Source organism: Cupressus sempervirens, chromosome 4 (genome assembly GCF_028749045.1).
Source record: "Cupressus sempervirens isolate cs-2001-9-10 chromosome 4, ASM2874904v1, whole genome shotgun sequence".
Taxonomy (NCBI): domain Eukaryota; kingdom Viridiplantae; phylum Streptophyta; class Pinopsida; order Cupressales; family Cupressaceae; genus Cupressus; species Cupressus sempervirens.
In genome coordinates, this window is record NC_143121.1 from 491,524,079 (window position 1) to 491,550,495 (window position 26,417).

The 26,417-nt window shown below is 33.3% G+C and overlaps 1 protein-coding gene across 1 annotated transcript in view; it reads right to left on the reverse strand.

The window, feature by feature from the left end:
* Positions 1-13,426: 13,426 nt before the first annotated feature.
* Positions 13,427-26,417, reverse strand: part of LOC149562092 (Ypt/Rab-GAP domain of gyp1p superfamily protein) — a 153,329-nt gene continuing 140,338 nt past the window's right edge. The window contains exon 10 of the mRNA XM_089825630.1: positions 13,427-14,134. Coding sequence (XP_089681756.1) covers positions 13,973-14,134 — 162 coding nt within the window. The 3' untranslated portion in view covers positions 13,427-13,972. The remainder of the gene's footprint in view (positions 14,135-26,417) is intronic.

Here is a 26,417-nt window from a genome sequence, read left to right on the forward strand (position 1 = left end):
TTGATAGCTCTACGTACTAGTTGTCAAGAAGTCATCCAATAGGGTATTGTTTTCAAGAGTTGGTGCTAGAGATCTCCTAGGTGGACTTGGGACTTTGGGATTATACTCAATTTCCACTTGGTTCCTACATAGTGATCTTGGGGCACCATTGGATTTGGATTTGGATTACTTGAGGACAAGAAGATTCTAATCTACCCTTTCCAAGCATGTAGTGTATGATGTTGTTGTTAGCTTATTTCCCCATGGTCCCTATAGGTTTACCAAGACTTCTACGAGATCTTGTAGATGTGTCCTAAGTAGTTTCACTTGCAAACCATTTTGAAGGATTTTGAGGTAATTTTGAGCATACTTACTATTTATAGTAAGTCAGTATGGCTATATTTGGACTTCTAGTGGAGTGGTATGCTGATGACAAATTACTCAATATCAATAGGAACAATTACATATCATTGATAAATTTATTATGCATAATAAATCTTTTTATAAAGTTAAATTTTAATTATTAACTTTATTAATGCATACTCTATAATTTATGGGGAATATTTAATTAAATGACCCCCTTTATTCTATCACAAATGGGAACCATAAATAAAAGTTAGTGGGGACTTGGTTAAGAAAAAGCATGTTATATAGTATGAAAATATTAAACAAAAAGCAATCATGATAAAATTGAGGTATAAAAGAAAATTCCCAAAATTATAGGAAATGCCAAAAGGTGATTTTGTTTATCCCACATTGTGAAAATAAGTAAAAAATCTCTTAGAAAGTGTTATAAAAGAGATTAATCTCTTTAAGCATGCTTTGTTATGCTTGAATATTGTTCGGAATTGACAATATTGTGGTGAATTTACTCTTGAACCTAGAGGATGAAGTCCCTTCAAGCTAGCATTGTTCCCGCTATTGCAAGACATAGACAGAAGGATCGGAGATTGATTTGAAAGGTAAAAATCATGTTGTAATTTCTTCTAGTGCTAAGTTGGAGTGTCAAGCAAGGGATCAAATTTGATAGCTAAGTTGAAGCTCGTATTAAGGAAGGTTTCAGATCTTGAATGTTGTCGCACCAATTACTTTTTGCATAATGCACTTTCCACCCAATTTGGAGTGTGACTAACGAATATATTTGGGATAAAGTTTGTAGCATTTTTCAGGTAACTTGGAAGGGTCATACATTAGTAAGATAGGTTGTGCAAGCATTGAATAGATCTGTACTAGTCTTTAATTATCACCAATATATTCTAAAAGAGGTCATTTAGGTCTACAAATGCATAAAGAGTGTTGAACTTACACTACCTAGGCATCATATTATGTTCGTAAACTGTGCTATTGTTGGAGTTGATTGTGTGTAACTATTATATCTTCCTTTTACAAACTTGTTTGAAATTTTAACCTGGGAAATAGCCAAGTCCGCAGCAAAAAACTTCTCTATTTTGTAAGAAATGAAATCTGAAAATGAATCTACAAATTATTACTTGTTTCAATAGTTGAATGAAATCTAATTAGAAGAATTATTTCCAGTTTTGATTCACCAGTTCTTCTTAGCATCTTGTCATTTGTAGTTAATCATTGAAACATCAAACAAAGCAAGAACCCCTGCAAGGCAGCACATTACAACAATTTTTTTTAGTGTGATATATCTTCCAAAGAAATGAGGACTTTTGACGCCCTCGAGATGTTGGAATCTAACAATGATTAGTTGAAGTACTTCTTTCATTGTGTTGTCTTCATAAGGTTCTTAAGTCGCTAAGATTCTTGTATCTTTATAAAAACAAGTTGTTGGTTCCCAAAACTGTAGATTGGAATCCTACGAGCCTTGCCTGCTCGATGCTGGGATATCCAACTGGTTAAGGCCAGCTTGACAAGATTGATTAATGCAATCCAAATCCCCTACGTTTCTGGCTCTACAAAATCGAGGCAGGTGTACCCGATACTGGGCAACAACCTTAAATCCAAGATGCTTATAGCAGATAAATTAGAATATGAATGTAACAAAAGCTTTTCAAAACAACAAGAATTATAGAAAGCTTTAAAATTGCAAATTACAAATTAAGAATAATAAATGTGATAGTGTTTTAAATAAAACATAATTATAAATTAATGCAACAAATGAATATATTAATTCCTCAAAGGAAAAAAAATGAAATTGTTGCCAACATATGGATTATGAATCAAGAGTAAAGGACCAATGCTTAATTAAATGGACAATCAAAGTCAATATTATAAGTTGAAACATACAACTTTATAAAGTCTAATATATTTAAACTATAAAAAAAATTAGTAATTCAGATGCAACAGAATAATTATAAAAATGCAATTTTAAACTAGTCAAGGATGCACTTTAACACCTGCAGAGACAAACTAGACATAAATACAAAAATAATTAAATATTTCACAATATTTATGTTTATCAAATTTAAAATGCAATAATGACCTAGTCCACTTATTCAAATATTAAAATATTTATAGAGATTAATAAAAAAAAATTTATAAAGGACACAAAATAATAATTTAAAACTCTGAAATATAAAATAAATAACTATACCGGAAATAAAATCACAATAAAGATACTCCTTACAGAAGATCTATTTACTGCATTTCAATTCTAGAATCACATATAAATTTGCTCCATAATTCAATCCACGACTTTGTTCAAAACTCCATTTCTCTGCGAATAAAAGAATATAATCTATCATAGTGCATCATAAAATTTTAGAGTATTAATATGAATTGTAATATTTAGAATTTACATCGTATATTTTATAAAGGATGAAGAGTAATTCCTTCAACCATTGCATCCCCTCAAAAAACCTAATCCCAGTTTAATAACTACAACCACACCAATTATTATTACTTAAAGTTTATATTTGTTTTAAAACAATAACTCCTAGGATTATCTAGAGACTTAAATATTCAGAACAAATGCCAAACTCCTTATATATTTCTTTTGACATTCTCGAGGGGGTCTTTATTGATTTGAATCATCCGCGAATGGTATTTTGTCATTATCTCTGTGCTCCAATGATACAAAAGGAAATCTGAGTTTGTGCTCAATCATGATATGACTTCATTCGTAGATAGCCTCCAATCTTTTTTGATGCAAAATGATGGAAGATTCCCTCATGTTCTTGGCAATTTCATTATAAAAAAATTGCAAATAGCAAGAGCATGATTCCCAAGCATAACTGTTGATGTGTGATAATTCCCACATCTGAACGTACACCTCCCACAAACATACAGAGCACCATAAGTAAGTATACAAGTAATGATTTTATGGGAAAAACTTACCAAAAGGTCCTGTGGAAGCCGTTAACATTGAGAAGAACAACTCTGATTCAAAGGATTGCATATATTATGACTTCTATATGCTATCAATATGCCAACCACCATGTATTATCACTGTGCGATTCTCAAAACACATACTAGTGCTCTTCTCTATGATGGCTTCTTGAATATTGTCAATTTCAACCTTAGCAATACTGAAGATAACTATTTATGGGTAGTGATTCATATATAGATAAAGTATCTAGACATTATATGGGTTTAGTTGTGGTCTCCTCTCTCTACAAATAAAAATATAGGAATCATAAAAATTTAAAATCTATAGGTGCCATATCCATTATTAATTATCACCGTAGATGACTGTTACTACTCCATTGAAGGCATGTATTGGGTGTTTGAGTCCTATTTACATTTATTACTATATAATATTTAACAATTTCATTGTAAGCATCCAGTATAATACATACATATTTTCTTTCATCCATTCAATATCTTGAAATAATTAACCTCCTGATGCAATACAATTGATATGTAATTCCATCATAAAATGAATCTTAAAACTCCATCAGTTTGTGAACATGATCGTCACCATCTTCAAATGCACATCAGAAATGAATTTTAAACATGGAGGATGATACTCATAGAATCTTACTCAAACAAATGGCTAAATTTTTTGAATTTTAAGGCTCCATTAGTGGCTCTTGTTGCGGACATATGCCCCTAGTGGGCATAGTGAGATTCTAGCTATCTTTGGAAAAGAAGACCAAGCATCCATGCTTAACACAATGAAATTGGGTGGCCCCTGGCCCCCCAAAAATGAACATTGATTCTTTCCTCAATCAAATACCCGATTTTGATCATTCAACACAATGGATCTCCTAAACAAGGTGTCATTATTAAAATCTAATCCATTAGTACATATAAAACAATCATCACATGATATGTGCTTGCCTTTCAAGATTAGAATTAACATTTGTCTTACCAATAGGATCATTTGAGAAGAAATAAATTTCATCATCGTTAAATCCAAACATAAGATCTCTTACTTCATTGATTCGATCAATATATGTAGAAGAAAAAATTTCAAAAGATAGATGATAAAAACTTAAGAACATTTCCCTAAGTTTATTGTTAACAAATATTACCATAGAGTCCTCAGGGATACTTACCTCGGTATGCTACTCATATCTCATACCTTTATCACATGCATCATTCTTATGAACAATACTTATTGTCTCTACTTCATGAATGCAATCCTTGGCATATGACTCTTGTTTAACCTTTGAGAGATCCACATGTACGCTATGTTGCTCACTATATAAAAAATTACTTGAGTCGTGCTCCTAATCAGTCATACAAGCATCCAAATTAGTTTTTTCTGCACAACATGCTTGATCTCCATACACAAGATGTTGTTCCTCATAACAAAAGGGCTTCGAAGACTGCTCACAATCAGCAACTATTACTCCTCTTTTATCAAAAATCTGATCAAACATGAATGTTGGAGAATTTTCAGAATCACTCTCATATGTTTGTACTTGTTGATCATAAGATGAACCTATACACATTTCATCTTCTACTTGCACATAATGAGTTTTATCCTCTTCAAAACTATCATCAAGCTTGTTATCTTCATTCTAATGCTGATATACTGGAGTCCATAGGAAATCACTTTCAGAAAATGGATTCGGGAACATAGAAAACTCAAGTATACTTCTAGGAGAATTTTCATCTAACATTTCCCATGTTGTTCTATTTCACTTTCACAAAATATTATGTCCGGATTCTCTATTATTTCACCACATAAAAGATCTGAAGTGATTTTGTAATCCTCCTTGGTTGCATCTTCTTCTTCTTGTATGCTCATATTTTCTTCAAAATCTCCTTCTACTATTCCATCGTATACAGGATCTAAAAATTCTTTGAAATTGTATTTAAATAGATCTCTTTATATACTTAGACCATAATGCACATCTTCAACAAATATATTATCCTCTTGGGAACCATATGCTTCTTCTAGTTTGTTGGCTTCTTTCTCATGACAGTAATAAGGATTTGACAAGATGAATGGATTTTCTTGTTCATTGAATGTTTCAAAGGACATTTTTTTTGCCTCACTAGTATGCTTTTCTTTGTGTATTAGAAGAAAAATTTGACCCCTCTTTTCAACATACTTTTGATATTCCATATCTAACAAAGTCGAAATCTCTTCCACACTAAGTGAATCTTCATTATTTCCATTTTCTTCACAATCTAATTACTTATCAGTCTCATCATGATCAGATTCTTCTTCGATTTCTTTTATATTTGAATCTGAAACATCATTTTGTTCTTGTATTACTTTGACATCTTTTCCTTCATCTATAATAGCTTCATCCCATATCTGAAGAAGAAGCTTCACGTCAGGGTCCTTTGGTGAGATCCTCAACTTGACAATTTTGTTTAGAAATTCCTTGTAAGGAGGCTTGATGTTTGATGGAAGCTCATGGTAAATGTTCATCACTCTCAAAAACAAATGTGCTGAAATTGCACTCTCATACCTTTCCAAATTGAAAAAGGCATCAAGTGGAGACATGTCAGGATTTTCTTCCATCTTGCAACTTTGGTCTTCATATTGTTCATAATACACATCATCTTCCTCGCTTGTATCATGAAATTGATATAGGAACCATTGTTCGAATTGTTTCCAAGATGAGATGCATTGTGTGGGTAATGATCCATATGCATGTCTTGCATTGTCCTTCAAAGTCTTAGCAAACAATTTCATTACCTGATCTTCCACACAAATCTCATAATCTTCTATAAATGTATAGAATGCATCCAAATGTCGAATTGCCAATTCATCCCATTCTCCATGGAACTTTGGTACCAACTGTGAAAAATTTGGAGATATCTTGCTAGGTTCATAATAACAATTGTTGAAACCCAATGGCATGATGCCATCTGAAACAAAAGGCTAATCCAATGGCCTGATGCCATCTGAAACAAAAGGCTTTCTCTGAAATGATCAATACATTTGAAAGACCATCTACCATTTCCTTCTAAGTATTTTCCCTCGGCAGAGTTACTAATGATTCAGGCACTTCCTTTGTTGAAATACCAATAAGTAAACAATAGAGTTGCCATCTCCAAATGGAGGAAATGAATAATCTTTCAAGAATCTGAGTTCTTCCTTCCAGCAAAGTATAACTTGCCAAAGATCAAATTTGCGGAAAAATCTTAAAGAAAAAATATAGAATGCTTCTACAAGATCAAATCTTTATAAAACAATTTAAAATTTATAAAATGATTATGAGAGATTGAAATCTTTAGGGAAATTAAATGCACCATAAAAAACTTACCAGTATAGAATTTTAAATACATCAAAATATTTTAACAAATTAAATAGATTCTAACTCTTACTAGTCTACAATCAGCAACTGTGCCCAACAGAGTCGCCAATCTGTTGGTTCCCAAAACAACAAATTGGAATCCTACGAGCCTTGCCTGCTTGATGTTGGGATATCCAACCAGTTAAGGCCAACTTGACAAAATTGATCGATGTGATCCAAATCCCTTGCATTTTCAGCTCTACAAAACTGAGGCGGGTGTACCTGATCCTAGACAACAACCTTAAATCCAAGATGCTTATAGCAGAAAAATTAGAATGTGAATGCAAAAAAAGCTTTTCAAAACAACAAGAATTATAGTAAGCTTTAAGATTGCAAATTACAAATTAAGAATAATAAATGTGATAATGTTTTAAATAAATAATAATTATAAATTAATGCAACAAATGAATATATTAATTCCTCAAAGGAAAAAAATGAAATAGTTGCCAGCATATGGATTATGAATCAAGAGTAAAAGACCAATGCTTAATTAAATGGGCAATCGAAGTCAACATTATAAGTTGAAACATACAACTTTATAAAGTCTAATATATTTAAATTATAAACAATTTTAGTAATTCAGATGCGACAAATCAATTATAAAAATGCAATTTTAAACTAGTCAGGGATGCACTTTAACACCTACAAAGACAAACTAGACATAAATACAAAAATAATTAAATATTTCACAATATTTATGTTTATCAAATTTAAAATGCAATAATGACTAGTCCACTTATCCAACTATTAAAATATTTATAGAGATTAATAAAAAACATTTTATAAAGGACACAAAATAATAATTTAAAATTCCGAAATATAAAATTAATAACTATACTGAAAATAAAATCGCAATAAAGATACTCCTTACAGAAGATCTATTTACTGCATTTCAACTTTGAAATCACATATAAATTTGCTCCATAATTCAATCCACGGCTTTGTCCAAAACTTCATTTCTCTGCCAATAAAAGAATATAATCTATCATAGTGCATCATAAAAATTTAGAATATCAAATATGAATAGTAATGTTTAGATTTTACATCGTATATTAATAAAGGATGAAGAGTAATTCCTTCAACCATCGCATCCCCTCAAAAAACCTAATCCTGATTTAATAACTACAACCACAGTAATTATTATTACTTAGAGTTTGTATTTTTTTTTAAACAATTACCCTTGGGTTATCAGGAGACTTAAAATATTCAAAACAAATGCCAAACTCCTTATATATTTCGAGGTCTTTATCGATTTGAATCATTCGTGAATGATATTTTGTCATTATCTCTACACTCTGATAATACAAAAGGAAATTCGAGTTTGTGCTCAGTCATGATGTGACTTCATTCATAGATAGCCTCCAATCGTTTATGATGTGAAATGATGGAGATTCCCTCATGCTCTTGGCAACTTCATAAAAAAATTGCAAATAGCAAGAGCACAATTCCCAGGCATAACTAATGATGTGTGATGATTCCCACATTCGAACGGACACCTGCCACAAACATATAGAGCACCATAAGTAAGTATACAAGTAATGATTTTATGGGAAAAACTTACCAAAAGGTCCTATGGAAGCCATTAATGCTGAGAAGAAGAACTCCAATTCAAACGATTGCATATATTATGACTTCTATATGCTATCACTATGCCAACCACCATGTATTATCACTGTGTGATTCTAAAAACACATACTAGCGCTCTTCTATGTGATGGCTTCTTGAATATTATCAATTTCAACCTTAACGATACTGAAGATAACTATTTCTAGGTAGTGATTCACATATAGATAAAGTATCTAGACATTATATTGGTTCAGTTGTGATTTCCTCTCTCTAGAAATAAAAATATAGGAATCATAAAAAACTAGAATCTGTAGGTGCCATATCCATTATTATTTATCACCGTAGATGACTGTTGTTGCTCCATTGAAGGCATGTTTTGGGTGTCTAAGTCATGTTTACATTTTTCACTGTATGATATTTAACAATTTCGTTGTAAACATCCAACATAATACATACATATTTTCTTTCATCCATTCAATATCTTGAAATAATTAACCTCCTGATGCAATATAATTGATATGTAATTCTATCATAAAATGAATCCTAAAACTTCATCAGTTTGTGAACATGATTGTCACCATCTTCAAATGCACATCAAAAATGAATTTTAAACATGGAGGCTGATACTCATAGAATCTTACTCAAACAAATGGCTAAAAATTTTGAATTTTAAGGCTCCATCACAAGTAATAACTAATAGCTTTATCTCATCTTCCAAATTCCTCAACCACCTCTGTTGACTCATAGTAGTCACCATAGGAGCAAGGAGTGATTTGCAACATATCAAGTGGTTTTTTCTCTGCATAAGAACATTATCCTTGTTTGTGATTCGAAACTAAGTTTACTACCTATCTCATTAAGTACTTTGGTCAACTTCAATATATCAATTGATGTCGTTTTAAATATAAAATCAATTTTTTGAATTTGCCCAATTGAATGGTAGGAAATTTTCTGCTCTTATACCATTGTAATGTCCTCTTGTTTGACACTTCTATTTATTTTTTAAATCCAAATATTCAATGTGTAACTATGTCATCAAACATTTAACATGACATAGTGAACTTTTTTTGTTTTATGTTATTCGACAACTTGTCTCAAAATTTTGAACATAAACTTGCCATGAATTTATCCCAACATAAGAGGCATTCCTATAAATAATTTCTGCATTATGTTCATATAAAATTCTAATTTACAAGTGATGCTTAGATTTTGCAATTTTAGACGTGCATCTCAAATAAAATTACCAAGAAGATATCCTTTTACTAATCACAAAAATACAAGACAATATCTATATTGCAAATAGGCATATGCTGCAATTTAACTGCCTGAGAAAATATAGAAAAAAAAATTTGTTCCCGACTTTCTCTTCAATCTTCATATAGATACAATGGAAAGAAAATTAACTTTTAGAATTTGTACCAGAAGATAAGATATTTTCCAGAGAATAGATGTGGTTGTTGTCAAACTCAAAAGTCAAATCCAAAGTGCTACTATAGCTAATGCCCCATAAGAAACCATACAACCTCCAAAATCCCCTTGAATATCAATCAATGTAAGAGGCCAAAACATGTAATACAAAATGCATGCAAGTATCAATTGATTAAAGCACAAAGTACATGTTCGTCACAAGAAAACCTCATGCTAAAGGATGAACATGCCCATAAGTAGGGCTCAAGCTAGGTTTAAGAACCCTTGCCAATAAAATGCTTAAATAAATACAACTCTTTCAGCATAAACTACATAGTAGTGACCTAGGTTAGTCCATTTCCTGCTAATGGCTATGGGGGTAGAGAGGAATATAGATATAGTATGGATCCATCAATCGTGGTGCAGTTCAGGTGAGATCGCTATGTTCAAGCACACCTATTATTTCATCGAACCCTCCTTTCTGTTATTGATCTCTCAATGATCTCAACTCCATCTCTCTTCCCATTGTTCTCACTACATATCAATTCAATGGGGAGGATGGGTGGTTGTCGGTATCCCTACCAGCTAAGTCACCATCTATGAATCTCACACTAAGGGTTTGCAGAAAGTACCAACCAAATCCAACGAAAAGAGGATTGCAAAACCGTCAAAATCCAATGCTATAAGATTACCAACCCTCAAATCATTCAATGTTGAGAAAAAATATTTGAAACCTACATTTCATTCCCAATAAAAAAAACCACTATAATATCTCAAAATACATATGTGAAATAAGTATCTAATATTTCCAAAAATCAACGATAGACTTACACTACCATAGCTAATCTTCTTTAGAAGGGATGTAGCCTTGTGAAGAGTTGAACTGAACCAACCCAATAAACCATGTAATGTTTTATCTTACCAAATAAAATATTAGAAATAATTATCTTCAACATGAGCTAACAAGCTCCAAAACACCTTTTTAGAACTCCAAATCTCAACACCCTAATTAGAATTGTGTAATCTTTTAAATTAAACTTTATCGATTCCTTATGTCTTCTTATTTCACCACACTCCTAAAAAGAATTTAATAAAATCGTATAAAACCTAACAACTCCCTAGGTGCCAAAATAAGTTACTTTATTAAATTTATATAACATCAAGTTAAAGAAACCATTTAACATTTTTAGATAATACCTCAAACACCATTAGTCATCAACATATCACCATCAATATAATCAATCATTGTCCCAAAATACAACATTGCCTAAACTAATTGAAGTTGTCAAAAGATAATTGATGTCAACAAGATTTCATAAGATAAATAAAGTGTTTTGCAAGAAACATGAGACATCAAGATCATTAATGCAATCACTATTCCAAAATAGTAGCATTGCTAGAACCAACTAAATATGTAATGTGGCCACTGACGTAGGCATGGCTCATACTATAAATAACAGTGTTGTCCAAGCACCAATGAGAACAAACATAGAAAAGTCTAAAAATATAAGTATTGTGTAAGAACTTACCATGAATAGTAGTGTTCTCCAAAGACCCAACAAAAAACATAGAAAAACCCAAAAATATTGGTCATGCAAGCCCTTACTATAAATTGCAATATTTTATAGGTACCAAAGACAAACACACAAAGATTAGCATCATGCAAGCACTTCTGAAAATATCAATATCTTTAAAAACCAAATAGAACACATAATGATTAGCACCATGCGTGCTCTTACTATAAATAGAAATTATTGATGAAACTTTAAAAAATTGAGAATAATATCATCAAAACAATAGGAACACTTCTTGCAAAAGGGGAAACTTCCAACTGTAGTAGAATAGGAAGGAGTAAAGATAGGGACATTGCATCTTAGGGCTTCTGGCAAGACAATAACTCATCCCATAAAACATCTCTCAACTTTTATCATACTCACAGAATAGGTTTGCCAAAATTCCATTTTTAGTATCATAAGATAGGTAGATCAAATTTCTTAGAAAGAATGATGAAAATAATAAAAATAAATTTAATCTGAGACAATAATCAAAATTAATTGCCATGTACTATGATGAACATTACTTTCCATCAACTTTCTTTTACTCTTTTTTGTTTCGTTTTTGAAATGATGATAATGCTCAAACAAAAAAATGCACACCGAGAAAAGTGCATACTTTATAAAATTCCCTTGTTTTACACCACTTTGTAGCACATTTTGCGCTACTTTTGGTACTCACTAACCCTCGCGTATTAGACCACTCTATTTCATCATTGCTCAAAAAACCTCTAATATAATTTTAAGAACTCTCTCTTGAAGTCAAGTTTGCAGTTGTTATTTTATTACTTGCATAGAAACATGGTCATGACCTTGCTACCCTTTATTGAATATGAAATTAATCGAATTTCATCCCCAACAATCTCAAATGTGACCTATTACCTATCAATGTGCACACAAAAAAAATGAATTTGGTATGTAGAACATATTTAAAGGATCTGTTGCTAGTCATTTTGAACATTATGCAATCACTGGACTCGGGAAAACAAAATCACAAATTTGTCTAACAATTTTGCACATCCAATGAACCTACCTCCTCATTGTCTACATCAATAATAGTGTCTAACTAACATCCAGTCTCTTTTACTTTCATTGTTAAGACAATTTCCAGGCTTGAATAAGGTGCAAGGGAATCCTCAACTTCAATCCTTCCATGAATATCTTAAAGAAAACAGCTGTTCTATGTACCAAACGCCTAGATTATACACTGGAGAGAACTATCAAACTTTGTGTGAAAAGGATCACTGTTACAATTTCATCCCACACTCTCAAACCCTTGCCATCAAAATCTGATTCCCAATCCCAAACTCAGTTTGTCAAGTTTTCTGTCACATATTTTAAGAAAAGTTCAGATTGTAGGGTATGCCAACCTTAATCATCTTATTTCCATTTTAGGACATTCAGTTTCAATCAACTCATATCTAGAGTTAATGTCATCAGATTCCCACAATCCATTAGAAATGCAAGACAGTTTCTAGAATTTTGATTGTGTATGAATTTTTAACATCAACATTTCAGATCACACACAGTGATCCATCATCAGGATGAAGGATTTTTCTATTTTCTTGCACTCTCCTTCATCCTAATCACGGATCACTGTGTGATCCAAAATGTTGGTGTTAAAAATTTGTATACAATCAAAATTCCAGAAAACTGTCTTGCATTCATAACTAGAGTGTCAACTGTCACTTACCTTTAATTAGTTTCATTCCTCAAAGGTCATTTTAATCCCCTTCAGGGCAATACAAGATTCCTATATTTTTATATAAAGGATTGATTGTAATTCTTAGATCAATACACCTAAAAGGAATGCTAACTTGGTATCTTTTTCAGTTAATATTTTTTTGTATTGTTCAAAAGTTTGAGGAAATTAAATAAGTTTATGATTGGTGTTCATCAGCTCTATATCAGTGAGAAAAAACAACTTATTTAATGTGTTTATCATCTCTATACTACTTTAGACAGATGATGCTCTTAAATGCTATGACAGCTATTTGAACATTCCATTTTCTTTGGAGTTCATTAACTCAATTCAATGCTGGAACAGAAAAGAGAAATCAGGCATTATATTACACTAAAGGAGACCAGGAACATACTCCAACAAGCCTTGTAACATGACCTAATGAAAAGGCAATAACAAAAAGTATTCCCTGCTTGCAGTATGCATGCATTTTATCTACCTTTTTACAGAAGAACAAATAAAAACATAAAATAAATCACAAGTAGGAAACAAAAACAAAGATACAAATACAATGCTTGAAAATATTAGTGCCATATACAAATTATATTCCAAAACTTACATTCCTCTTACTTTTTACATATTTTGTTTTCAGCACTATGCAAACATGATCGGAATTGCAGTTTGCAACAGGTTATACCTGCAAGTACTTAAGTATCTCCCTTGAGAACGGAAAATGGAAATGGAAAGTTGAAATGCAGCTATTAATGCATTTTAGCAACAATGTTGCCCCTGAACAACACCATATGAAGAAATCAGTAAGTTCACAACAGGTAAACAAGATTTGTTCTCCGGATGATGGCTTGATATTATTTTCAACAAATAAAAGAACAAACTTGGAGTATGGAACATACAAATCAGTGCTAGATGCAGGTTAAATGAATAATTATTCTCAAGCTGCATCATCCTCCAGATTAAAAAACCTCATGCTAAAGGCCTTGAGCTTCCCACTCATGATTAATATTCTCAATCAGAACCACTAGTATTTTTCATTAAATGACAATGTGGTTGCATCACCAAGTATTAGAAATTTAGCCTAGAATATAAATTTTCAACATTCATCAACCATTTAAGTGACTAGGGGAGTGATCAAACATCACATGCCACATGAATGCTCGTGAAAGTACCATCTCTAATTCTTGATGTGTCCAGTTTTGTGTAGGTAAATGTTGCAAAAGTAGAACCATCTCTTGAAAATCACGCCGCTGCAATTGGTCAGACCACTGTAAACACAAAAGTGATAATATAAAGTTATACACATCCTTTTTTAAAATCCAGTTACTGTCCAAATATTACACATTAAAGACTAGGCAAGTTTATATATTTTGCAAGATACATAAATGGGTTAAATGATAAATATGTCCTCTTTTACTTTCTCAAGGCAACAGATAAACTTACAAATAAGAAATCATATTTTGATGTATCATGACACCTTAATTGGTTATGAATCATTGAGAAAAAGTATTGAGTCTCGAATCCTCATATATGATATGTGATGATGAAATCATCCCTAGAATGGTTTTGTAAGCCAAGCTACATTTTTTCCCCATGTCATTAATTTAGTGTGTAATTGTGTTAAATAAGATAAATTTATTGAAGTCCAACAAGACCACAAAGGGTCAAAGGGTCAATAAACCCTGATAATTAATAAAGCTGGAAGTGAACAGACAAGTTCCAATTCTATGGCGTTTCATGAGATTTGGAAAAAAATTAACAAGAGCAGTTTGGAGGACTTCTTGAGCAGAAAACGATTTCTACAGAAAGCTCAACAGAACATAGCCAATAGTAAATGTGACGAGACACGGCCATATTGGTGTAGTTATTCCATATTCATGAATCTATATAAAAATCAGCGACAGAATCGAAAATCTCTGCCTTATTCTCTTCATAAAATATGACCCAAGTTCCTGACAATATGATGTCAAAATGGATCCTTAATGCTTGGCTGCACCTCTCATATGGTTTGCATCATGCTTCCCTAGGATGCATCTCTCTTTCAGTTTATATCATAATTATCCTTGGCTGTGCCCCTTATTTAATTTCATCATATTTATTACATAATTTCTTATATATCATCTCATTATTCGAACAAATTTACCTTTACTATATTAGGTCTTTTAAGAGTTTAATAAATACATGCATGGAGTATATATTGGAAGATCTCTGCCTTTTTCTTTCCTTATGACAAATTATAATATATTGATTATCAGTGTTTTATCAAATTTATTATTTATTAATTATGCGCTTATTCTTCAAACAAATTACACCTTCCTATTTCTACGTTTTTGAGATTTCCATAAATGTACGCATGGACTTCTTCATAGCGTATAAATTTCCTTTTCATTTAATTATTTCTATCTTTTGGGTCCATTAGAGTTTTCACTTTTTAAACCTTTCCACTATCCAGATAAACCTTTACTATTTTGAATCCTCTTTTTCAGATGTATTGCCATCTCACTAAATCACACAGAATGTATCTAGTCACTGCTTACATCAGAAGCATTGTGTGTCTTTGTTAGGATAGAACTAGAGATTCTCCACCTTATTTAAATGTGGCAAGAAAATGAGATTAAATTTGGGTTTTATCATTATTATGTGATTAATAGACTCCACATTTCGCTGAAATTTCTCTTAAATCATTTGCGGAGTCATTGTTAGACTTAAATTTGTCATTGATGTAAAAACAAAGAACAAAGATTGTAACAGATTATTTATTCTTTCTCTATGATTAAGCAAAACAAAGATTCAAATCCTACATGTTGCCATATTTCTCTGACAGTTTGGACAACTATAGGTTGTGTTTAATGTTTGTTTTGGCTCTTCCAAGCCCTGTGTGCAGTTAAGATATTCAGACAATTGCTTTAAATGATGCCACCAGTATAAAACGACAAATATGCTTTGGAGGGTGGTAACAGAAATACTTTACACAGCTGGTATTTATTTCACAAAGTTGCAAATCATCTTCTTTGGAGTTTGAATACTGATAGACGGCCAAAAAAATGAACTGTATACTTCATAATGTCAGATTGAATGAAACAAATTCATTTCTCCATGTTGTGACAGGTTTTCTATTAGGTTTGTGTGGAAATTGTCAGTTCCTTCTTCAGTGTATCTGTATAAAGTTCTTAGACGGTGAGACGCAAAACATGTAAAAGTAAAGAGAGAGGTACAATCAGTTTCTCACCTGTAGTATGCAGTTGAAACTTACCACATAGAGACAACGGAACTAGCCATGTTGAAGTTTCAACTTACCATGTTTAAACACCATTTACTGTTATCAGGTTTTATTTTGCTGTATGTATTATTTGGCATAAACAAGTCCCTTCATCTCCTGGAAGATGTTCTTAGCCAAGGAAGATGAGATGAGTCAGTATACCACGTATAGTTTTTGGTTGGAAGTTAATTCTCATATGACGTAAACCACCAAATCTGCAAAGTCGTATATGGTATGAACAGGTGTACACTATTTTTGGTTCGCTTTGTTAAGCTGTCAGAAACTTGGCTTATCTTTTGGTTCAACTGATTAGTTTGGGCAACAGCAGCCATTCCACTTTTTGATGCCATAGGAAGAACTACAGTCAGAGCTTGGGTAAAGAAACCGGATACACACTTTCAGCTTAATCCAATGCCAGAAGATGATGCCATAAAATATGCTGCATTACATCCAGATGGCAGTGCTCATGAGTGGTGGCACCATGGGATGGTCACTTTGGGCAATGATCAATTATTAACTATGCTGAGTTCACACAGAAATTGATTGCAAGTTTTAATACCAAGTACCGTGAATTGCATTTTAAGGAATTGGCACAGCTTTAAACAGTGGGGGTCAGTTGAGACTTTCATCTCAGACTTCCAGAGGCTTTCAGTTCTAGTTCTAGACATTTCACAGAGTAGATTGTTGGTTTTATTCATGAATGCTTTAGCAGAACCACTGAGAGGCTTGACTAAGGGCCATAATCCCACTACATTACAGGAAGCCTACAAGAAAGCCAATGATATGGAACCCTCATTATCAAAAGATAAGTTTCACTCAAAGGATTTTTCATCTAAAAAGGATAAAGATGCGAAACATTTTTTTCAGACTCACAACCTAAGAAAGAATCAAAAATAATTGGACGATGTTTAGTTGAATGAATTGAGGAGAAAGTTGTGTTTTTACTGCAAAGAACCATGTGAATCTTCACATAAGTGTACTGTTAAAGCGAAGGCTAAGCTGATTGAGTACTTTTCAGTTGAGGAATCAGTTTTGGAAAGAAGTGATGAGGAAGACACATTAGGCGAGGCATCAGGTGATGACAAGACCATTGCAAAACTTTTAGGTATTGAGCAGGAAATCGCCTTTAGGGTGAGTGTAATAGAGGGGCAGCGAGTTTTTACTTTGGTTGACAAAGGGGCTACACATAATTTTATTTCAGAGAATCTGGTAAAAAAGAAAGAGCTTTAGACTGAGGGGCACAAGGGCTTCAGAGTAATTGTGGCTAGTGGAGATAAGTTGCAAAGCACTCACATGATTATGATCTGCACATGCAGATAGCTGATTTATGACATGGTGGGAAACTTGACATGGAAGATTATGATGTCATTATTGGCATGACTTGGATGAAGTCTCTCTATGAGTTCACATTTAACTAGGAAAAAATGGAGATGTGGTTTGAGCACCAAGGCATGGAGGTAATACATAGAGTTTTATCAGATGGTGGGCTCCGAGTGGTATTCCTCAGGAGAATGAAGAAGTTATTTAGACATAATGAGGTCGAGTGGGCAGCAGAGTGCCTTAGTATGCCTACAATTTCAGATCAATAGGTGAAGAGTTATCATCCAGACATCTAGAAGATTATTTCCAGGCACAATAAAGTGTTCCATGTCATTCCCCGTGGAGTTCCTCCTAAGAGAGGTATTGAGCATGTGATAGAATTAGAGGGAGCGAAACCTATAATCACTACTCCTTATAGGCACTAAAAAACACCTAAGAATGAAATTGAAAAGGCAATTAAGGATTATTGGAGATGGGTCACATTAGGCCTAGCAAGAGTCCATTTGTATTAGTTTTACTGGAAAAAAAAAAGGTGGGACAATGTGCATGTGTATTTACTACAGGGCCTTCAATAAAAAGATAATCAAGAACAGGTACCCTCTTTCCACGGATAGATGAGCTTATTGATGACTTGCATGGAGATATCACTAAGATAGATTTGAGATCAAGTTATCATCAAACTAGAATGAGGGTCGAGGATATTGAGAAAAAAACATTCAGATGTCATTACAACCACTTCGAGTTTTTGGTTATGTCATTTGGGGTTATCAACGCCCCTGCTACATTTTAGAATTTTATGAATTAGGTATTCACGAGGCAGTTGACGAAATTTGTGCTAGTTTTCTTTGATAACATCTTGATATTCAGCAGAACCTGGGAGGAGCACTTGGGACACTTGGAAAGGCTCTAAGTAGTTTGGATAGTGAGTCCCTATTTGCCAAGGAATCAAAGTGTGAATTTGGTATGAGTGAACTATTGTAGCTTAAGTACATTAATTCCGAAGATTGTTCCTAACTTTATTCTAGCAAGAAATTTTCAGATTGGGTGGCACAAAACTTACCCCTAGTGCTAGCTACCATCTGCAAACTGATGGCCAGACAAAGATAGTAGATAAGTGGGTTGAGGGTTATCTACGGAATTATGTATAGGGCAACCGAAGGCTTGGGTTCAGTGGTTGCACTTGGGTGAGTATTGCTACAATACTACCTATCAAGATGACTCCATTCATGGCACTGTATGTGTATGAAGCCCCAAACTTTATGGACTTACTCTTTGGGGTCAATCAAGTACCTAAGACCACATACTTCCTACAAGAGAGTCAGGACATCTTGAGGGCGCTTAAAGAAAACATCTAGTTGGCACAAAACTAACAAAAGCTATATGCAGATCAGCACAAGGTTGAGCACAGTTTTGAAATTGGTGGTATGGTTTACTTGAGACTCCAACCTTTAGACAGTCTAATCTAAAGAAGAGTGGTGCGGAGAAACTTAAGCCATTAATTTTATGGACCATATAGTGTCACTCAGTGCATTGGAAAGGTAGCCTATGAGTTAGAGTTGCCAACTAGCAGCAAGGTGCATAATGTGTTTCATGTTCCTAAACTCAATAAAGCTTTGGGCCACAATGCAGTACCTTAAGACAAGTTGCCACCCTTGGACAAGGAGGGGAAATTGATATTGGTTACTGAGGTGATCCTTGATACCAGGGAGAGGACACTTCAAAGAGGTCATAAAGGAATACCTGGTTAAGTGCAAGAAACTATCAGTTGAGAATACGACATGAGAGAGTGATCAAATCTTGCAACATTCAAAGCTGAACTTTCTTGGGGACAAGCAATTTTGGGAAGGGAGGACTAGAATGTCCCCTTTCTAGAGTTTAGAACACAAAGTTGTCATTAGCCTATTTTCCCTTGGACCCATAGGCTTATCAAGATATAAAAGGGAGTTTGAGGCCATTTGACCTAAGCAGTTTTAGTTACAGTTTCTTTCGGGGTGTTCTAAGGTGGTTTGGGGCACACTTACTGTTTATTGTAAGTAATTATTGCTAAATTTGGACTTTCAATGCAATGGTATTTCAATAGTGAATTTGTAATGTCCCCATTTGTTGCCAGCATCAAAATTTCAGGGATTAGCCTAATATTGAAGGATGGTTAGAGGGTTTTCTAAGGATTGATTCGTCTCCAACATTCAGGAATTTATGGATTTGGCCTTCGTTCGATATCTTTTGGACTCCATTTGCCATACTATGTATAGTAAGTCGAGTGTAATAGAGATGGACCCTTTCTATTTTAAGAAAGTGTATTTGGTCACATGGGAATTATGAGGAGAGATTCTTATTTCAAACGGCATGACAATCAAACAAGTATTTCAAGAGATATTAAAGTTCAAGTGGCTTAAGTGATTTATTTAAAAAAAATAAGATGTTATTATAAAGTTATAAAGTCACTTTATGACAAAATGACTTAAGTGACTAAAAGACAAAATAGTCTTTTATCCCACATCGCTAAGTTGTTTGTACCTCTCCTCTTTTCGAAGTTATAAGAAAGGCATTTGAATTGGGATTGGAACAATGAATATATATATATGTTATGATACAAATTCCAAGATTGCTTAGATGTGACTAGATTTTCCTAATGACAAAACCCCTTGAGGAAAGAGTGTGCAACTAAATGCAAACCTAGTACAGCACAGTTTACTACCAGATTTGGAGTCAATTTGAAGGTTAGATAAGAAGTTGGAACTACTGATTAACAGGAAGAGAACTGGTCAGCGTATGGTGTTAGCCTCTACAGAACACCAGCTGGGAGTGGGTTGGCAATCAAGGTATCAGACAGCTCCAGATCAAAGTCTTGGTAAGGCTTCGTATAAGTGTGCTTCCCTCCACCTTAGTATTATACAATGCCAGCGTGCTTTCCAGTCAGAGAGATTGCGGGATAGCCGGACAGGTACCCATCCGCATTAAGTTATTCACCATGTTATTATTCTGCACGTGGGCACCTTCCTGTAGGAGTGAAAGACGGGCTTAGTAGCATGACAACAGAAACATTAGAGGTAAACACAGCATAGCTCTGTATCACTGTTGGCGACTGGTGAATATGGCAGATTGTGGAGTAGTGACCACGGGTGGATTCCTGAACAATACACGGCCTTGGCACTAGTAACTGCAGCGGCATTATCTTCACCACAACATGAGTCGGGTTCCCTTACCAGCAAAGAGTCCGACAGCAGGTAGCAGATGGGTTAGTAGCTGGGATCATTGACGGTCTGGGAGTTGCTGCCAACTCAGGTTTCTTAACGGTATTCACCATGTTCAGATCTGTTCATCTTTACTCCCTTTGCACTGTTTATGTTGCATATCCGATGATAATGTAAAGTCTGCAATCACAACCTCAGAACTATAGCTTAGGGGATTATTGATTCATTGTCTTGAATATAAGATATTAGTGTTAAGTTCTGAATCAGTTTCTCATTCTAATTTGCTTGAAGTGTGGGTATCACTGATTGGAATATCTATTTCTTTGTGTTAGGTCCATGAAAGAGTAAAGTGTTGATAAAATAATAATTTGGCTCAAAGAACTGGTTATATTACAACTGTTTGACAAAATTCTCGTCAGTCCTAGTTTGATATTTTTGGTCCAAACCAGCAGAGAATATTACAGAATTGCTCAATGTCGATGGGATTGTTTATTTATCATTGATATAATTTATTATGCGCATTAATAAAGTCTTTTATAAAGTTAAATTTGATTATTTAATTTTATTAACACAGAATCTATAGTTTGTGGAAAATATTCAAATTAAATGGTTCTCTTTTATTTTATAACACATTGGAGATATAAAATGTAAATGGGGGAATATTTAAGAAAAAGCACTTGCGAAAAAAAGGGAACCAAGGAATATAGGTCTGTGAGAAAATAGGAGGAAAAAGAAAATAGGAGGAAAAAGCAATGCTATGTTCTTTATCCCACATTGACGAAACAAGAGGAGTCCATGAGAAAGTGCATAAAAAGGAATGAAGTGCTCTCTTTTTGGCATGCTTGGATATTTTATGTATTTGATAATATTGTGATGAATTTTCATCTAGGGCTTGGAGGATGCAAACCCTCTTGGCTAATGATCTTGACGCTGTTAAAATATACAGTCCTGAAATCCAAATCAATGTTAGAGTAGCTGCTGTTAGGAAGTTGCTATGACAGAGCCAAATCATCCATTTGGGAGCTGTATCACTGACATCAACAAATATTAGAGAAGTTTGGGCTGCAAATCTGAAGGTGAAGTCATTGTCAAAGACCAGACTTCAGTCATGTTTTGAAGAGAGATCATAGTACACATCTGGAAACAAGGGAACTATACTTCTTACTGTATGTAATGCTGCTGCCAGGTCTGCAATAATATTCCAATCTAATAATGCATTGCTAAATTATTCTGAAATAAGATCTGCATATCTGAAATCTGGGAAAGTTATCACTGTGTTTACATTCCTTTCATTGTAGAATGCAAGTTGTTTTCATTTTATGCTCATTTCCTCTAATGAGAAATCTGAAAGTTATTAAATGATGTCCAAATATCAATCATAATTTGCACTCATAAACCAAACAAAGCTTTGCTCAATTGCATGCAAACTGTTTGACAAAATTACAGCTATTGGAAATACCAAAAAAAACAATGAAAAGAGCAGACCCTTACAACATCATACAAAGGCAAGAGAATAAGGCCTGCAGTGGAATGGGCATGGGTTACATCATACAACATTATTGTGAAGGATAGTACATATGGAAAACAACCATGAGTCCGTAGTCATATGGGCAAATTATACTACACTAACAATATAGCTAGTTGGATATACTTGTTCCATTTTTACTTTTTTGGTAATCGTGGGACCTAAATCATGATTTACCTTGTCAAAAGAGAGAGGTTTTATCTCTAAGCATCTTACAATTCTTAATTTAATAAGATTTGTGATTCTAGGGTAAAAATTAGAGCAAACCCAAAAAGGGGACATAACAAGTGGTATAAGTGCATGTTCTTGACAACCTAAGGGACATTATGATAAATTAAGAGATCAATCTAGTACTCATTAGATGCTTCTACCTCTTGTGAATTACTCAAAGAGATGGAACTAGTCCTGGGGAGGCATCCCTGCCTCTTGTGGATTGATTTCTCCAAGAGATGGTTCAGAACCTGATTGGATGCTCCTACCTCTTGTGGATTGGTTATTCCAATAAATGGTTTTGGTCCTAGCTGGACGCTCCTACCTCTTATGAACCAAGTAAACTATATAGACATATATTCATGTGTGTGCTCTATGTTTTTGTGTCTACACCGTGTATACTTTGTGTCTTCATCTACTTTGTATATGCTTCATGTTTTAATGCATTCATATCTATATCTTGTGTTTCAAATGCATACCTCACGTGTGCCTCTATTTCTTAAATAGAAATAATCGAGCAAAAGGTATAATACATTAAAGGCATTCACCATCAAGACAACTCATATATCAATTACAGAAAGTTATGTTTTAGAAGTTAGAAAGGTGGACTACAAATGAGATCGTTCATTGCTTGAGGACATGCAATTTTTGGGGGGGAAGGATTGTCACGTTCCCCAATTTGAAGCCTTAATTGCAAGTGTTATAGAAAGTCAATTAAGACTTTATCAAAAGAAAAATTTAAATTAGAATTATAAATGACAATAAAAATATGAAATATAAAATAATGATACATAATAAATATAAATATAATTAATAGATCATATAATTCATTATTTATCAATAATATATTATAATAACAAATACAATAATATATTATTATTAATTAACTGTTTATAAGCATAATAATTAATAATAAAATGAAAATATCAAGTCAATATTAAATAAACAAATAACAATATAAAGAATACATTGTAATCGGCTGAGTAACTAGCCACAACCCTAGAGAGAGTTGTCTTTCCTCATTCCTGTAATAATATATAATGGAGGAATAATCATCTATAGTCAAGGGGGGAACAATCAGAAATTCAAAGAATACAGAGCAATTAATTATCCAATTAGCATTTCATAAATTATACGGTCAGCATACAAACAATTAAGTCACTGATTACTACTTTTTCCTTATTCTTGTCTATAATCAGAACACACTAATACAGCTGCATCTTTCTTTGTACCCATATATTCAAAGACAATAATTCAGAAAACAGTGTCAGCAGAACATAAACATATAAATCAGTTATATTAGAAAGGCCATCCACATCAGATCAACAAATAAAACTATAAATTACCTACAAAAATATGGAAGGATCAGGGACATCTTGGAGATAAGAGGGTTCGCTGGAGTTGAGAACAATTTCCAGGTAGATGACCGAAACATAGACAGAACAGTATGCTATATTCACTCACTAATTCATAGAACTGCGATTACAATTTGATACGAATTATTGGATTGCATAAATATGTGAGAATATATGAATGAAACAGTTATCTGCTGTATACTGTCTACTGAATATTCTACTGTATAAGGTTATATATTGTCTGTTTGTATGTACTTGTTTACTGTTACTGTCTATCAGTACAAGGTTATTATTATAACTGTCTCGGTCAATGTATAGATGGTGGCCTGTAGAATTTATAGTTTATACAGATATTTACAAATGATTTAAAATACTGGTCTCCATGATATTTCTGAAGTAGAGGGTCATATACTAGATGTTATTGTATCATAGGAATATAAATGAATAGAATACTGTTGTTTTAAATCAGATTCTGTATTTTAATTGCAATATATACTTGTATGTTGTAAGGCATATTCATTGATTTAATTAAATATATATGAATGGATGATATTTTTAATGTACCATGGATATCTATGTTTTAGCTAATTTAACATTATTGCTCAAAAGATAAGTAAAGTCCTACGGTGGAATTTGTTGGTTCCCAAACTGCAGATTGGAAACCCAAGAGCCTGCCGCTTCTCCAACAAGATTTCGCAATCAGTTCTGGCCGACGAACGAGAATCACCTTGATTCCCTTGCACTTCAGGGTCCACTACACCTAGGTGGGTAAACCTTCTCGTCAAACCTAATCACTTGGTTTAGAGTTTTTCTAAAGCAAATTTAAGCATGGGAGTTCTGCGGTTGGCAAGGTCCTTGAACTCGATTGATATGAAACTGAATGTTGAATGTTTGAATTGTATGAATTGTATAATATTTGTAAATAATGGATTTGATGCTTGTAGGAAGGAAGTTATAGATTTTTTGACTTCAATAATAAAAAGACCGGTGCCTCTTTAAGACTACTAGAAATGGTCTTGTCATTAACTCCACTCGCCTCTTGCCCATCCGGGCAATAGAGTCAACTTCAGTGAATTTTCACATACAACTTTATAAAGTTCTTATGCACTTGAACTGTCAACAATTTAAAAATCAAGATGTGATAGAACAAATATTATACAATCCTAAATTAGTCTAGATTGAATTTTAACTCCTCTGGTAGGGAGAGAAAATGGACACAGATATAGAAGCAATTATATATTTCACCATATCTACGATGATCGAATTTAAAATGCTAAATGACCATATCCACTTATCCGACATTAAAATCGCTTACAGGAATTTATAAAATGATTATAAAGGATGAATCCACTACAGTTTAAATCTCCATGCCATTTAGAAATAAACAAAAGACATTTTATTTTACTATTAAAATAAAATAAATGAATTTATATTACAAGTATTTAAGCCCTTATTCCTCCATATAAATAAATATAAAAAATGCTTCTTTAAAATATGTGAATGTCAAATGTCTTGTTTCAATGTTGTCTCACTTATTTATATGTCAATAATAAGAGAGTGTAACTGTTCAAATTCAACAGTCACTTCTCTTCGATAAATAAATCATACTCCCTTTAATATTAATCATGTTTCTTAAATCATTGATATTTTCCTTAACCGTATTCTTTTATTTTACCAATATTGTCTTAGTTTTCATAATGACTTTAATTGGTGCTAAGAATATAAGTATTTTCAAGCGATATTATCATATAATCGATAACCATTATTTCTTTTATTTGCGCTTTAGAATTGCACATACAAAGCCATGTAAGGTTTTGCCTGAGTTTTGGTTCGGGTATGGTTATCGAACGTTTGACACAATAAACTTTTGAACCTTTGATACTCCATCACTAGCGAGCGTCTAAGGAAGAATGTGGATGCTCACTGCCACAAATAGAAATAACGATCAACTGCAACGTTAATTTGAAATATGCTATCGAAATCATCAACTTCATCTTCACTTATTTCTATCTGAAAATGCATGCTCCAAGGTTATTGGTTGTGCTCTGTGCGAATGAGATGTCTGGAGGTGTTCAACGTTTTCTTCTTGCCACAAATCTCCATGGTGTAACACTATCTCATTCTGATGTGGACGACATCTCTATTTGTGTGGCTCAATGCTTTCATCACATATTCGTTCCAGACATACCTCGTTTCCACACTATATGGTCTTTTAACAACATCCATGTATCTTGTAATAGTCGCAACATAACTATTTTGCTCGATGCCTTGTCTTGGACTAAATGTAGTTATCACAAAACTCAACTTTAATCCTCCTATGCTCAACTTCATTCCACTATGAACATTTCATCATTTGTCTTCAAACAAACCCACACTCAATATTTTCAAAAGGTTCATTATCATTTCAATGTTTGTTGCTTATATCGATTATTATGTTACATGGGGAGACACATCACCGATGATATTAAGGAGCCATGTGAACCGTATTCATCTTGCCGCACATTATCTTTGACTGGGATTTGTAGCATATATTTGCTTCTTTCATTTCCTACTCCCTTGCTATTTCCTTGTTCATTCTGTATCATCCACTTCTTGGTTGGTCTTTTTGAAATCGTGAATGAATGTTCAAGTGCAGCATGACTAATTAGAAACTCCTTCACAATAGATGGGGCCTCAAATACTTCATTA